General features: G+C 54.5%; 1 protein-coding gene across 1 annotated transcript in view; it reads right to left on the bottom strand.

The window, feature by feature from the left end:
• Positions 1-11,659: 11,659 nt before the first annotated feature.
• The window catches only part of NMB (neuromedin B), a 5,815-nt gene continuing 1,070 nt past the window's right edge, over positions 11,660-16,404 (bottom strand). The window contains 3 exon segments of the mRNA XM_019471269.1: positions 11,660-11,941; positions 15,566-15,768; positions 16,298-16,401. Coding sequence (XP_019326814.1) covers positions 11,894-11,941; positions 15,566-15,768; positions 16,298-16,401 — 355 coding nt within the window. The 3' untranslated portion in view covers positions 11,660-11,893.

Genomic DNA, 16,404 nt, shown 5'->3' with positions numbered 1-16,404 from the left:
GTTTGTCCCAGTGGTGGCTGCAGAACCACCCGTGCCCCCTTCCCCGCGCCGAGCCTACCTCTGTCACGGCCGATCCCGAGGGCTGGCTGCTGTGCAGAGCTGTGGCGTGCTCCGGGATGCTGCCTCCCTGCCCGCGCTGCCTCCCCGGGCTGTGGGCGAGAAGCCAGCCCGGTGTGTCACGGTTGTATTTCTCCCAGCGTTTTTTACAGTGCCCGCCTCCAGAGGTGGCTGGATCGTGCAGCCTTACCCACGGCTGATCGGCCCCCTCCGGCAGTCCTGCTGAGCCCCAGGGCAGGCAAGGGAGATACAGGCTGGCACGGTGCCGTGCAGCGTTGCAGAGGTGAGTGATCCCGGGGGGTCTTTGCCTTCTTTTCCTCGACTTTTCCTGCAGAGCGGTGAAAAGTCCAGCTGTTCCTTATGGCACGAAGACCCTGGGGCTGCCAGGCTCCTCGGGAGCCTGCTGGGGAGAGCAGCAGAGGGCTTCAAAGCCCTCACCTGCACTGCCCAGTGAAGCATCCCAGCTGAGGTCATCTAGCATGGGTTGTGGCTGCACGGTCTCCTCCTTGACCCTGCTCCCGACTCCATCCCCTGGGGGAGGTTCCCTGGGAAGGTCCCGGCTGACCTGTTGATCACAAGGCAAGGTGACACAGTGGCTGGCGAGGGGGACCAGCAGAAAGGCACAGATCTAGAGGGGCTCCCAGCCCCATTATGCAGAAGGTGCTAAGGTTACTAACCTGGCCACGGTGTGGAGACCATGGAAATTCAAGCTTTTGGGGTTTGCTCTCATTCTTTGGCATTTTGGTTGGCTGAAGCAGGTTGCATTGATGCTGAGAGGTCCCAGCACGGCAGAAACACTCTCCTGACCCACGTCTGGGGTCTCCCCTCCGAAGCTGGCACAATTACTGTCATCCCCTGGGTATTCCTTTCTGCATCCCAGCAGATGGCCTGGCTGGGTGCCCTGAAAAGCTGTGCTCCCCACCCCCTTGGCAGAGGGAGGTAAAAATGAGTTTTCATTCATGCCCAGCAGGAAATAAAGGCATTTCTGGGCAAAGACTTTGCCATTTCCCCTCAAGTCCCAGACTGGTGCTACCCAGTCTGAACACTGAATCCCTCCCTGGGGATCATTTAAAAAAATTAAATAAAGGGTGGCAAGGGTGATGTGGCTGGGAAACGTGTGTGCAGAGCTGTGCTGCGGAGGTGTCTGCCGGTGCAGGCAATGCCGGGGATGTGGCGTTAGAGCCAGCTCTGGTAGCATCTGCAAAGCGAAGAGAGACGTGGACTTCACAGCCAATGGCGCAGATCCTTGCGGGTGCCTGGTAATTGGGAGGCTGCGGTTAATTAAGGTGGGGAAGATGCAGCCATGTGAGGTGGTACGCGGGATGAGAAGTGGTCTGGCCAGGGGTTAGAGCATCACTCCCTGGAGCAGGGAGAGGCAGTGGAGAGATGGGCTCTGCACTGGCTTGGCCAAACCAATGTATGGGGTTTGCCTGGGGAAGAGATCGAGGCACCGTGGGTTTTGAGCTGTTCAGACGAGCATCACAAACGTGTCTTTTGGGGAGATGCCCTATTGCCAAAAATGAAAGCAGGGGGGAGGAAGTTTCCCTCCTGCTCTAAAGGAGGTGCCCAGCAACACAGCGTTTGTGTGCAAGGACATCAGGGGAGCTCACAGGGCTGCTCTGGTTCCCTCATCTCTCCCCAGCAGTGATGGAAATGGGGCATGATGGTGGTGGGGGGATGCTCCACTTCCCTGGGATGCTGATGGGGTCGTCAGCTGGCAAGCGTGGGAAAACTGCTGGATTTACCCATCACCCAGCACTCTGCATCCACGAAGAGATCCTACAGAAAGCCTGAGGCCATGATGATAACTGGGGTTTGGGGTTTTTTTTCCTCTCTTTTTAATTTCCTGGGTATTTCTGCAGGTAGCAAAGGTGTGTAGTTCATTGGACGATTTCCAGGGAACAGGTCTGGGGACTTGTTCTTGCTCACCAGGAGCTTGCAGCCTCATGCTTAGGGCGCTGCTCCCACCGTCAGCACCCTGCCCTCGCTTGGGCAGCCCTCTTTTATTGGGTGGGTTCTGATTTATTCACTTGCGAGCGATGGACAGGGCAATTAGGAATGAGTCACCTGAGGGAGGTGGGGGTGAGGGGAGCAGCACCCATCATCTCTTGCGCAAGCAGCCGCGCAGTGTTGGATCAGTCGCCATCTCTCACGGTGCTGGGAACCAAGGTGGGGAAGGCGTGAGGACATGCCTGGGCAGGGGAGCAGTTCTGGGGAGCCCCAAGAGGCCGCGCTTTACTCAGAGGATTTCTGCCTGACCCATCGGTGCCAGTGGGACAGACGTGGTGTTTGTGTTCAGGTGTCACCCTGCCCCATTGGCTGTTCCCATCACCCCTCTGTCCTGGTCCCCGGCGTGGAGGATGCTGCAGCTGGGGTCAGGCTGGGGCTCTGTTGCAATGGAGCCCGTGCAGTGTCCCATCCTGATGCTTGGATGCAGCTCCTTGCCCGGGATTCTTTGCAACAGCTGAATGACCCATGATGGAACAGCTTGAAGGGAGGGACAGGAGGAAGGACTGGAGGGACTCCTTCTGGCCAGTTTCCACCTAGCTGAGCAGAGAGGTTCACGGTGCTGTGGCCATGGTTTGGCTCTAGATATATTTGCAAGAAGGATCTATTTTTCCAGCTCTGCTTGGAAGTTACTTAAAGATTTTGAGAGAAGGGGAAGGTGTTGCTGCCCACTACACTGCCCAGCGAGCTGGGTTTCCTATCTCATGATGGAGACAGCTCAGGGTCAGCCAAGAGGGCTGCCAGGAGATGGCGGCAGAGCTCAGCAGGAGCCACCCATCATCCTAGGGGGAATTGAGACAGGAGGGGTTTCAGCCACACTTCGAGGAAATCCTCATCCAGAAATTGTGTTGAGTGTTCAGCCCTCTGGTCCTTCCAAGAGCCATCGTGTAGGAGAGGAACAAGTCTCCTATGGCCTGGACCGTCAGAGGCACGTGCCAGGAAGAGCATCTTACTTGGGGCTGCTTGATCATCTTTGCTCCCAGCCCCAAACAGGCTTTCAGCTCCTGTCAGTGCTGTTGCAGGTCTCCACATGCTCTCAGAGACCCAGGGGACGGAAACCCAGCTGCCTCATTGCCCTCTTGAATATCTCCATCCCGCCCAGAGACCCCATGTTTGACCCCGTGGGCACTGAGACCAGTGCCTGTGACAGGGAAGGGGCTACCCCGATGTGGGGCTGGGGCTGGTCCCTGTTCCTTCCCAAGCATCATGCCCCTTGCTGGGATTGCCCAGCCTGGATGAGGGGCTGCAGGTCCAGCCCTTCTCTCCTGTTTCACACACCCCAAGTGCCCCTTCCAGGCTGCCCTGATCCCAGCGTTGCAGCTCTGCAACAGCTGCTGGAGCAGAGGAATATGGGAGGGAGTGTGGGAGGGCCTGAGCGGGTATCCTGATGCCCTGGGAGAACGGAGGAGAGGGGGAGGACATCACTTCCCATCTTGCAGATATGTTAGAGATGTTGCCTCTCCACTCAAGAGGAAGTGGGGTTGCCAGCTCCCAGATTGCCTCTCCAGCCTCATCCCTGACGGACCCGCTCATCCGACAGAGCTCTGCTGCCCCAGCACGAGTGTCGGGAAGTGCATTAGCCTTTGGGACATGTCTCATCAGGGATTTTACCATCCTAGCTTGGGGAACCCTGTCCCCCCAGATAACAGCCATTCCTGCCAGTTTGACGTAACTATCAGCAAGTTGAGCTTTTCCAGGCTTTGCTGGGGCTTGTTAATGATGCATTGCACAGTAATTAGCACTTTCATCCCAGGCTGCAACTTAGAAAGAAGCTTTCTCTTGTAATCCCTGTTGTTAGAGGCCTAATTAAAGTGATACACATTTTTCCATGGAGCTCCTGTGTCTAGCGTCTCCCTGCCAGCCTTGAAATTAATGCACAGAGCAATGCTACCCCACCTCGGACTGCGATGCAGGTCTGTGTCTGAGCACACACAAGCACTCTGCACCCAGTATCCTGGCTGTGGGTAGAAGGTCATTTGAATATCTGTTTCTTCCATCCAGGCAAAAGTGCCAATAGTACATGGTGTGAAAAGAAAACATGCATCTGTCTGAAAAGCAGTGAAAGACCCGAGGGCTGCTCCGCAGTGTGTGGGCAGAAATATCGTAAGATGAATTACAACCAAATGCTTGCTTAATATTAAAAAAAAATAATCCGTAGAGTCAAGGTAGTCTGCAAGCAGAGATGGGGTTGCCTTAGCTTAAGTGCAACAAATAGTTCGATCCAGCTGGAACTAGCGCAGATTTTTGTAGGGCTTGTGGAACCACCTTCCAACTGATTTTGATCTTGTAAGACCCCCTCACTGTCCCAGAGCCCTCCAAGGACCTCTTATAAACTCAGTGTCCCTCCACTTGGACTTGGACCACCTCCTGCTGGGGATGAGCTTGCAGATCTTGGAGCAGGAGGACGAACATTGTGGTGGAAGATATCCAAGGCAGATCTGAGGTTGGCCAGGTCTCCTGTGCATGTTCTCTACCAGCTTTGGGTGTCACAAGGGCTTGTGGGTTGGGGTGCAAAGCTCTTCCCACCCAGTGGTCCTGTCCCACCAAGCATCCATCCCCTTGGGATAGTGTCTTGCAGTTGGTGACAGTCCTGCTGTGAGTGAGAGGTTGAACTAGAGACCTTCAGAGGTCCTCCCACTAGCATTTATACTAATCTGGTGGCCCTGTTCCTCCTACCATAGTCTCACAGACCTCCCAGCAGAGCTGCTTCCCTAAAACCTTTCAGGGCATGTGTCTCCCATCATTCCAGAGAAAGGGCATATGGCAGGTGAGGAAGCTGGGAAGCTGGCCCTTCATGAAAGGACATGGTCTTTGAGGTCTAGCACTGCCACCTGGGTGTTCCCAGGCAAGAGGAACAGAGTCCACCCTGGCCCAAGTCCCAGCCATGTATTCCCACAAGTCCTCCTGCCCTGCTGGGAGCTCTTAGCCCTTCCCTTCCCATGGCGTTTGCATCCAGGTCCTGGAGCAGGTTGCTGCCCTCCACACCAGCAGCATGGCCAGGCTGGAGCTGCTCCCTGAGGGCATGCTGGAGGCTGGTGGCTCCCTCATCAGTGCCACCACCCTGGACCAGTTTGTGCAACAGGTTTTGGCTTGAAAACACCCAGAATGGGTACAGATTTCCACCTGGAGGCAAAGGTCTTTCCTGGCACATCAGAGGATGGGGGAATGCCAAGACCATGGGCACACCGAGAGCTGGAAATGGAAAGAAAGGAGTGTCCTAAGTTCACTCTTTCTAGATCCTACCTGGAGTAGGAAGGGATCTTACTGTATCCACCTCTGCCTACTGCTTCAGGAAGGGGACTCGCCTGAATTACCACTTTGACTGGCTTCCCACACCGGGAAAACACCTCAGTGTTGCAGTACCAATCCACATGCATTTTATAAAAGCCGTCAATTACGCAGCAATTCTGCCAGCTCTGCAACTCCCGGCACAGCCTCAGCGTTGTACAAGGAGTCCAAAGTTGGCAGGCAGACTTGGTAGCAGCTGGTTCATGGCACCTTCCTCTCTGCAGCGCAGCGGGAGCACGTGCTGCAGGAGCTGTTACCAGTGCAAAGCAATTTCCCAGTACTACGTCACGTTTAGCCCGCTCACTATATTTTATACACCACAAGCTTGAAGAACCAATTAATATATTAATATCTTACTCCTTTTACAGTTTTTTGCTGGTTCTGAGCACCATATGGAGGTTAAAAATGCATCATAACTAATAGAAAATGGAAGTGAGATTGTGTGAGACCTCCTCTTGCTGCACTCCATCACCCTGATTATTTTTGGAGTCCCGTGAGGAGGGTCCTCTCGCAGGAGGACTCTCAACCAGCCCTGTGGCTAGTTTTGTCCCTGCTGCTCTACAATTGTTTTCATCCATTGAAGACCAACATCTCACGTCTGCCAGGAACAGGTGCTGCAAAGAAAGCCCATAAAAAAGGTTTTGTGGGTCTGTGGCTGGGATGGTCCGTCTCCCTAGCCTCAAGCAGCAGCATTTGGTGCACGTACACTACAAGAATATCTCCTTCTGAGCGGGATCACATGGGGGACCTTGGGTCAGGCACAGCCCTGAGACCTCCTGGACTGGGCAGGCAGAGAACTGTGATTCTCCCAACACAGTCAAGCACTTGTGCCTCTTTCCCTGGGTTATTCACAGCAGGAGAAATCGCGGGATTTCAAGACACCGTTTTCCATGATGTCCTTGCTGTAGTTGCTTATGCACGGTCCACCCAAGCCCAGAACAAGACATTTGCTTGGGGCTGGGGTGAGCACGTCCCTTGTGGGAAGATCTGGCTTGGGACAAGTAACACTGGAGTAATTTCATACTCCAGCAGGCATCTCCTGGGCTGAGAAGGAGGGTCAGGAGAAGAGTTTCCCATAAAGACTAGAGCAGTGAGAACAGGCTGGATGACAAGGTCTATGTGGCTTGACCAGGGGAGTTTGGTTCCCTCTCATTTCCAAGTGAAACTGGGGAGCTGTTGCCAGCTCCAGTGTGAGATGGAGCCGTTTTCTAAAGTGCTGGGGTTCCCACAAAGGTACCAGATCTCTGTCAGGCCCCTTACTGTCTACCAGAGCATGGCTCCTGCTCATCTTTAGCTGACTCCCTTCTCGGGGGCCTCAGCTGGAAGCCGAGGACCTGATGCAATGAAATGTTTCACCACAGGGTCCCATGTCTGTGTTTTCCAAAGTGCTTCTGCCATGCTCGTGCGGGGTAGGGGTGGGAAGTTGGTACATGGCTTAGATCTCCCTTCTCTTCACCTCCCAGGAGACCCCATCCTCAGTCCCTGCAGCTGAACAGGGAAGGCTGGCCACCTGAGCACATATGATGGGGCTGGACTATTTTGAAGGCACCAGTGCTGGATTCAGGATACATATCTTTTCTGTCCACAGTTTGCCATTACGTGAGATCCTTCTGTGTCACTGGTATCCCTCCCCTCTTTCCATGCTACCAGTGCTTTCCAGTGAGCTGTTGGGTCCTGTCGTGGGGGAAAGGCCTCTGTATCCTTGATGGAGCATCCAGATGGTTTGCAACCCTACGCTGCATTTAACCTTGGCTCCTCTGCACTAGGATGCCCTGCTCCCTGCGACCTGGCAATCATTTTCAAGACAATAGGGGTGCCAAGCTCTGGACACCCACTTCCTTAGGCTGTCTCAGCCTCTGTACAGCTTGGGTTTACCTTGATCAGGTCAGGTTTTGGCGTCCATATCAGGATAAGATGAGATTTCCCTGGAGGAGCATGGGGGATGGCAAAGGTGTTTAGGAGACTAAGATTGTTTTGCTTCCTGATGGCAACCTGATTTCCTTTCTGCTTCTTTCTCTCCCTTCCTCATTGCCTGGTTTGTTGGTCTCCTATGGAAGAGAGGTCTCAAGACACCTCGGAGGAAGGAGCACACCAACCTGGGGCCTGATGTCTTTGCTGAGGGCGTAGCAGGAGAGCCAGTCCTGTGTGGATGAGCATGACAGGGAGCACTTCACTAAGCCTGGGACACCAATGACACGAAGCGGTGGCAGTGGACTTTCACAGACATCCCTCTGAGCCAGCTCCTCCTCATGGGGCGGTCCCACAACTAAACAGAAACAAATGTCAGTGGTGAAGGTGGCTTGTCTCCATTTCTCTTATCTCACTTCACGTCCTTTTCCCATCCCTGAGGTCATACCATGGCCACAGGTTGTGGGCGAAGTCCAGGAGACCAGCTACGATCACAGATGTCCATGCTCCGAACTGTTACGGTTTCTGAGGGTCTGCGCTGCAGTTTTGCTCTGCGGTGGTCTGTGCGCCCCAGGGAAGTCGTCCCAGTGACCTCAGTTGAGTCAATGGTCTCATTGCATCTCTGCTTGTGGTGTGCAGAAGCAGCAAGCTCTGCTGTGAGCAAGTTCTTGTGTCCAGCAGCAGCACGGAGGGGCAGCCTTGAACCAGAGCAACAAGGGGAACAAACACAGAGCTGGGGAAAAAAAACCCCAAACGCTAAGAATTTGCTCATTTCCCTAGCCTGAACACAAAGCTTTGGCCCTGGAAACCCGCAAAGAATATGACCTGGTGAGTGATAGAGCATTGTGCTGAGAGACTGTGCATGCTGTGGACCAGCAGATAAATGTCAGAAAGGCAGATGCCGGGGCAGAGCAGACAAATTGCCAAAAAAATGGTATTCCTCAAAAGTTTTTCTGACACTCTCAGTTTGTAATTTAAATTGAGGAGGGATTGGGGTTTTGGGCTTGAGAGCTTGCTTGCCTGTGTGTGAGAAGGAGAAACATTGGACAGTCAAGCAGCAGAGCAGGTCACCCAGCCTTCATACCTGGAGGTTTTCAAGACCTGACGGGACAAAGCCGTGAGTAACCTGGTCTGACCCCAGAGCTGACCCTGCTTTGAGCTGGTGGCTGGACTAGAGATCTGCTGAGGTCCTCTCCAGCCTGAATTATCCTATGCTTCTAGGATGGTGTCCAAGGTAGGTGCTGGATACGTTGCTTCTCAGCAACTTGTGGCTCGGGGGGGGGGGTCCAACAGTGGTCGTAGCAGTTCAGAGGGGGAGGATGAAGCGGTGCTCCATGGTGGAGCAGGCACCCTTTGAATGGACTGCTGCCAGTGGAGGACCCATGCTGGAGCATATGCATCCCCAAAGGGACTGCAGCCTGTGGATGAGCCATGACAGAGCAGGTACACCCCCAAAAGAAGACGCGAGTGTTGAGCAGTCACAGTGGAGCACAGGAAAAGAGCAAGAAAGAAGGAGCAGCAGAGAGGAAACCGCTACAACCTGACCGCATCCCCCTGCCTTCGCCTGTTGCTTCACCACGGGGGCTGAGTGTGACCTGCAGTGATAACAAGGAGGAGGAGAGGTGCTGGGAGAGATGTTGAGCCTGGCAAAGGGGAGGAGAGGTGCTTTCCCCAGGTGTGAAAATGCTTGGGGGTTTTTGTTTGTTTCCAAAACCTGAATCAGTACTCAAATATTTATATTATATTAATTGACAATAAATTAAGTTAAATTCCCCAAGTCAAATGTGTTCTGCCCATGACAGTAATTACCAAGTGACCTCCCCATCTTTATCTCAGCCCACAAGATAGTGATGCCGGGAGATGGGAGACAGACAGACAGGCAGTTGGGCAGGTTCTTGCTGGGTGGGTGGGAGAATGAAGATCTCACCTAGGTATCTCATGGCAGGTTTCTGCTGTGATGTTCAGGAACCTGCTCACCCTCCCATGGACTTGCCTGGGCCGGACGTGAGCTGGTGGTGCCATGCCATGACACGACATCAGGTCAGGAATCCCATTAGGCTGTCAGTCCATCACACTGCTGGCTGAGAGGCATCTGGTCTGCTCCAGTGTCAAACACAATACGCTGTGTCATTATTTTTCTTGCTTATAATTAGTTTTAAGCCAAGGCTTTGCTACAGCTAATGAAAGGTGAGCTGGGGGTCACCCACATCCCAGCGCACAGCAGCAAGCCTGGGCAAAAAAAATACAGCTTGGAAGAAGGCTTCCTGCAGTCCTGGGCACAAGTGACTGCAGAAGGACAGTGGGACACCTCCTGAGCGAAGCTGGTGGGTAGGAGACCATGAAGGACTCAGGAAGGGAATAGAGGCTGCTGTGGTGCTACAGGTGGGTTGTTCACCGGCAGGTTGGAGAACCTGGGGGGCTCCAAGTGGTAATGAGGTGATGCTCTCCCCGGGGGCTGCAGCCGTGCAACTGCTCCAGTGAGGCAGGGGAGGCTTGGCATGATCTGAACTATCATACGTGCCTCCTGGAAAACTCCCTCCTAGCTTGGTCCCAATCTCCTGAAGGATGAAGGGCCCTAGCATTGCAGCATTTGATGTGGAGCACCAGGTTTTGAAGGCAATGTTTGGGGCAAACTAGTTGTAGGACGTTTGGTTTTTACCCACCAAAACCAACCTTCGAATAGCTGAGAAAACGCCAACTCCGAAGGCTCAAAAGCCAGGCTGTAAGTGGAAAACAAATGCTCATTTATTGGTCCAAGATCTGTAGGTTTTGGAGGCCAATGCATGGGTTTTGTGTCTGCTGCCTGGGGGATGCTGGGTCTCTATTACTGAAGCACATTGCTCCCAGCTGGCAACACCGGGGCCATTGCTGCCAGCAAACTCAGGAGTGACGTACAGGGGACAAGCAGGGGACAGGTGAGCAGCTGGGCAGACAGGCAACTCTGCAAATAACCTGCAGGCTCATTTTTTTGCAAACATGAGCAGTGTGAATGCTGGTTGTGCCCACAACAGGGCCTGCACCCCAAGGTTAAGCTCAGAGAAGGAGTCATGACCCCAACACACAACATTTCTGCAGTACTTATCTCTTTTTCACCTCCCAGAGTTGCCAGCCTACCCCAAGCAGGACCTGGAGACCCTGTGATGTCCCCAGCTGTCCCCTACACCGGTGGCTCCAGCTGTTGCCTGGCTTGGGACATCCTGTGACATTGGCAGTGGGTTTGCAGCACCATACCATCTCCTGAGAAGCATCTCCAGGCCTGGGGCTGGGCAGGAGGCAGCGCTGTGCCATAACTTGAGTGGGCCAGGGCATCTGTGCCTGCATGCCCCACATCTGCCCTGGGATGGAGACCAGCCATTCTCTCCTGCAGCTCCCTGGAAAAGGGTTGAGGGCTGCCACTGCCTTTCCCCCACTCATGAGTAAGTTCCTGCAGGAACAATACGTTCATAAACACCATCTGGTCTTCAAGCCATCCTTGAAGTGATAGGGAGCAAGGTGGGAAGGTCTCCTACCATGGCTTTCTCCCCTCTACGGGTCATCAGCATGTTCAGATGCTGGATCGTCCCTTGGCTTGGCATGACATGGCTCTGGGCTCCTGTCGCTCTTGGGAGAAGGGCTCTCCTCCCTGCGGGAGCTCAAAGGTTCAGGTTGAATTTAGCATCAGAAGGGGGGGCGGGGGGAAGCTTATGGTTTCATTTATGGCATCACTCTGGGATCTGCTGCCAGGTTTAGCTCTGCCTGGGGCCATCCCCAGGGGTGGCTGGGGGACACAGATATACCCTATGTGCAGTACTTCCAGAAGGCGCAGAGCCAGAGCCGGTTCATGGGCTCCATCACCCATTTTGGGCAGCCCCCATTTGTGCCCTTCTTCAGCTGTCCTGCACAATGGAGGACCCCAGGGCTGTACCTCTGCCCATGTGAGTGCTTAACTACGTGCACAAGGTGAAGGTGCGCCAAGCAATCATCCCAAAGCAGGCACATAAGCAGGCCGAGTGTTTAATGGTCAGCACTTGCACCTGAGGGACAGCAGAAGGTCCAGCCAAGGCCAGTGAGCCTGTACTAAACCCCACGAGGCAGGGACCCTGCTTGAACCAGAAATCCCAGCAATGCCACGAGCAAGATGCTTTTTGTTTTCAGGAGGGTTTGCTGGTAATCTCTCTAGCAAAGAGGGTTATAAAAAAGCTCCAGTAGTGAGTGGTGTAATCAGCTCATCCAAGCTTGTAATTTTGTCAAGCAGCAGTCAGGGTCTCCTTCCGTGAGCTGGGACTGAATCCAATCCCCTCCTGGCTGCTGAGAGCCAGGAGCTTCCCTCCATCCCTCACCAAGCTGCTCCCACTCCCCATTCTTCCTGCACAAGCCCTGGGGGTCTGCCTTCCCACCCCCACAGAAAAGTCTGAGCTAGTTTGTGCAAAGAGCCAGTTTTATTCACAGGGGCACATCAGACATCAAGAAGGCACAAAACATACAGGAAATATACAGGGTGGCTCTGCTTTTCATACAAGCAATCACTATTAACAATATTACAGAAAGAATAAATAAAAGTGATGTTGCTACAGTAACCCACAAGGACGATGCTCTCCTCCGTTTGCCATGCATGGCCGAGCCTGCAGACCTCATCCTCCGCGGCCGTGCTTCTTCAGCTTGAAAAATACTTCTCCAGCACCTTTGTTAAAAGCCCTGTCTCCTACAAGAAAAGGCACAAGGGTGAGACACTGGGTCCCATACACAGCCTCCACCAACATCACCTGCTGGGTAACGGGGCAGAAGATCAGACAAATGTCCCGTGCTGGACCACGATGGCACTTTCAGGACATCACTCGAGATGGCGCTTGGGACAGCGCATGAGAAGGAAAGAGCCAGGAGCCTGGCTCCTGCCTCCCATCCTATGCTCCAACAGCTGGACCACAGCTGACAGACATCAGAAGCAAACTTCACCAGCCCACTGAGACAGTAGCCACTGGGTTGGGCTTCAGGAACAAGAGCAGCCTCAGGGCCTGATCAGCAGAGAGCTGGGCGAGAAGGCAACAAGAGACACAAAACACAGCAGGGAAGAGTTACAGAGGGATTTTGTGGGATTGCGTACTGCCCAGAGGTCCCAGAGCTACGCAGGGCAGCATCTGCCTTCATGCAGAAGCGCTCTCCCCACACCCCTGGAGCCATTCCACTCCATGTACATGGTCTCACCCTGTCTGTCTCCTGGAGAAATACTGCCACACCCCCAAGAAGATGACAAGGAATGGGAACGATCCTCCTCTGCCAGCCAAATCCTTGTCACACACAGCAACAGGGTGGCACCATGAAGCCCCAGCATGCTGAGAGCCAAGCCCTGCCTGCCACATGCGGTTAAAAAGACAAAACAGAAATCTCTGTTTGCAAACCCCTTCTGCTCTGCGCGACTTCTGCCATCACAGGCACGGAGCAGCGCATGGGCTCCTGCTTTGCAAGGGGATGGGAAACATCTTGAGACAAAACCCAACGGCAGCAGGCAGCACTAACCCACGTGAAGGGAGAGCAAGCAAAAAGATTTATTTAATGCTTAGAGAGGCCCCACAGAAAGGAAGAACCCATCTGTGAATGATCAGTGACACCCTCAGAAAAGGAAAAGCCCATTGGGTTTTTGCAATAAAAGTCAAGTTCCCTCGATACTTATCCTGCCACGAAGCACAGCACACGCTGGAGCAGCAGAGCGACACTTAGAGAGCACATTAATTCCTGCCGTGCTGACCAGGGGGTCCCAAGGAAAGGAGAAGCATCTTTGTTTTCCTGAACCGACTTGAGATGGAAGTGACAGATCCTGAGCAGGGGGTGGACAGAGTTTCACAAGCTATTAAACAGCTTGTTAGGCAGGTGGCGAACACGGCACACAGATCAGTTCAAGCACAGGCTGGGTGCTGACCCCAGGTGTCCAACAGCAGTCACACTGAGGGAGAAAGCTGTCAGGGTGGCAGAAATTTGCATTGGCACTGTGTCACCCACAAGAGCAAGAAAAAATAAGGTCGCACAGAAAAGTATAACACAGACAGCACTCAAAGGCACCAGGGAGAAGTAGTCCTGTAATATCAACCGGTAGCTCAGAGGCAAGGAAGCCCTGGGGGACGGGTGGCAAAGAAGGGAGCAGGAAGGCAGGAGTTGAGTCTAGTGAGGTGCTCAGAGGTGCCTGAAGGACAGAACCAGACCTATCACCCAGCAAGGCCTCCACTGCCACCGAGAGGATGGTCGGCACACCAGGGCACTGGCCAAGGAGAAGCGAGAGGCTTTGGGAGAAGGTGAGGGGTAGGAGCCAGCTGCACATCAGGAACCTAAGCTGTGATGCCACACGTGTGCAGGGCATCCCACCTTCCACCAGAGAGGCATCGGGGCAGCGAGTCAGGCAGCTGGCCAGCATCTGCTTGACCATGAGCCAAATCGCCCTCCAGCAGCAGAACTTTGACACCCAGCACACACGCACCAAAGGCTGATGTCCAATGCTGGGTGCTCTTTGACACCCAGCACACACGCACCAAAGGGTGATGTCCAATGCTGGGTAGCAATGCCAATGGGGTAGCAACCCCTGGCCAGGACTTGCCTTTGAGCACTGGGAATGAGCGCTGACAGGGCTGGCAGGGCACCGGCACCCAGCTGGCTTGCCAATGGGGTAGCAACCCCTGGCCAGGACTTGCCTTTGAGCACTGGGAATGAGCGCCGACAGGGCTGGCAGGGCACTGGCACCCAGCTGGCTGCCTAAGACACAGCACCAGCTCTCGGGGCAGCCTCTGCCCAAGCACAACTGCAGTGCGAGCAGTGACCATACGACTTACCTACACAGAGGAGAGCCACAAGGATCACTTTTATCAAACTCGCACCGCACGCTCACAAACATCTTCGTGGACAAGGCAGGGCAGCACATCCACCCGCTCTCCCATCATCTCAGGCAGTTAATGCAGCAAATACCCTCCTCCTCAAAGGCTCCCCAGGAAGGATGAAGGAGGGTCCAGGACCTTCACAGCCCTCTCCTCCCTTTCAGCTGCATCCGCGAAGCAAAAGCTGCAGCAGTGCAGCTGTCACAGCACACAGCATCTTAAGGGGAGCAGGGTGGGATGGTGTCTTCAGCCGTGCCCAGCTGTATCTTCGTGGTGGAAAGCCCTCTATCCCGATGGGAGCAGCTCTCTAGGAAAGCCTCAATTTGCCTTAGTCTGCTGAAACTGAGTCAAGAAGGTGCTTGAACAATCAGTGCCACTCAGGCTCACGTCCCTGCAACTCTGCTCCACCTATGCCTTCCCCAAAAAAGCAAAGAATAGGAGCAAGCACTGCCTAAACCTGGATAACAGAAGTAGCTTTACCTGTGCGCAGTGTTACTGGATAGCTCAAGTAGAGCAGCTCAGTGGGACAGCACACGTAGGACCCACCTAAGAGGATTTCATCCCTTTTAGGCTCTCAGTTACTTCCTGCAGTGACTAGAAAGGGTGAGACACCAGGGAAGCGTGCATGAGGCAACAGACAAGCAGAGCCACACGGACCAAGCAATTCCAGCTCTGCGTCCTGTGTGAGGATCTGTGTGTGTGCATTGCTCCCAGGGGCAGGTTTTCCACTAAGAGTTGGGTGAACTCTGAGGCAAAAGCCACACCGAGGAGGCTGAGGATCTGCTGTCGCACAGCGGGACTACCGGAGCTCCTGCCTGTTCCCCAAGACCCGCTCTGCAGCAGTACGACTAACGTACACCTCCCCTCTGCAAGGCAAACTAACAAAGCTACGTGCCCCTCAGCAATGCGGGGTCCCAACCACAGCGACACAGACCCAAGATGGGGGCATCAGAAGCCCAAGACCTCTTTGCAGGACAGACTCCTTTCCCTTCACATATGGAGCTGTGTCCCTCTTGGCCTCTCTCTACAGAAATAGAGGGGAGAAAGGACTTCCCTGTCTCTGCAATGGCTGGAAAAGGGAACATTTCTTCACGGCAGCCACAGTGGCCAGCCATCCTCTTCTGCACCTGGCAGAGGAAGACCCAGATGCTACGAACAACCCCTGGGCTGGAGATCACCACTATGACAGCTCCATTCCAGCATCTCTTGCTCATCCTCACGCCCTTCCCAAGCATTTGGGACTATTAGCCACTGCCCAGCTAGACACAAGCCTAGGGAGACTTCTCATCCGCTCCTTTATGGCTGGTCTTAGGAAGTGGTTTAAGGAGGGTTAACAGGAGCAGAATGGGGGAATACACCTCTAGCAGCCGTGCAGATGCTCCCATCTCCAGCAAGGCTGGCTGTTGCAGATTAACATCTCCACCACCTCCCTGCTCTGAGCAACTCCCTCCATCTTAGTCAATATTCACCTGGTCAGTGAGGTCATATTTTCCTTGGTTCTCGTCTAAAAGTCTTTCTTGCAAGAGGATTTTCAGGAGCTCACGGGTGAGCAGTTCCATCATGTCCTCCAGCAAGGCTCTGAGAGAGGGACCGAAGACCATCGGCACTGCAGGCTCCTCCGGCGACTCCAGGTGCGGGGAGCCCGTGACACTCTTCTTCCCCATGAAGTGACCTGCAATACAACACACTTGTGTGTCTGCACAAACACCTGGAGGGAGAAAGGCAGGGGCTCCGGCTGAACAACGCTAAGCTGTGTCGGCATGAGGTAGCAGATAACAAGTCAACGAGAAGCACTGAGCGATCCTAATGCCTAAGTTAGCGAGTACAACAAAGCGAGGAGAAACCCAGAAATCCCAGGTCCTCCTTCCACACGGGACGTCAGGAAACTCCCCTCCTGCTGACGGGATTTCTGGGGTTGAAAAGATGCTGGACCCGTCACCAAGAGATGCAAACTCCTGCAGGGAGGAGGCTGCCTCATCCCTGCCCTGGTCCTCCTGCCCACCACGGGTCCCGCTGGGGCAGGGCTCGGCGAGCCTCCCAGCATCCCACTCCGCTCCATGTGGCTCCGAGGGGAGCAGGGGGCTCCCCACAGGCAGCCACGGGGCAGGGGGAGGCAGAGGGTCAGGGCTGAGCCGGGCAGCCCGCGACCCGCAGCTGCTCCACGACACGCGTGTCCGTGTCCCCGTCCCCACCCCCGGTACCTGTGGCCCAGAGGTTGCCGCGGGGGTTGACCTTGATCTTGGCCGCCTGGCTGCGGTGCTCGGCGAAGTCGAGGTGGACGGCGGGCCCCAGCGCGGCGCCGCAGAGC

This window comes from Aptenodytes forsteri, unplaced genomic scaffold (genome assembly GCF_000699145.1).
Source record: "Aptenodytes forsteri isolate BGI_AS27 unplaced genomic scaffold, ASM69914v1 Scaffold113, whole genome shotgun sequence".
In the NCBI taxonomy this organism is placed as follows: Eukaryota; Metazoa; Chordata; class Aves; order Sphenisciformes; family Spheniscidae; genus Aptenodytes; species Aptenodytes forsteri.
This window is presented reverse-complemented; position numbering and strand designations above follow the sequence as displayed.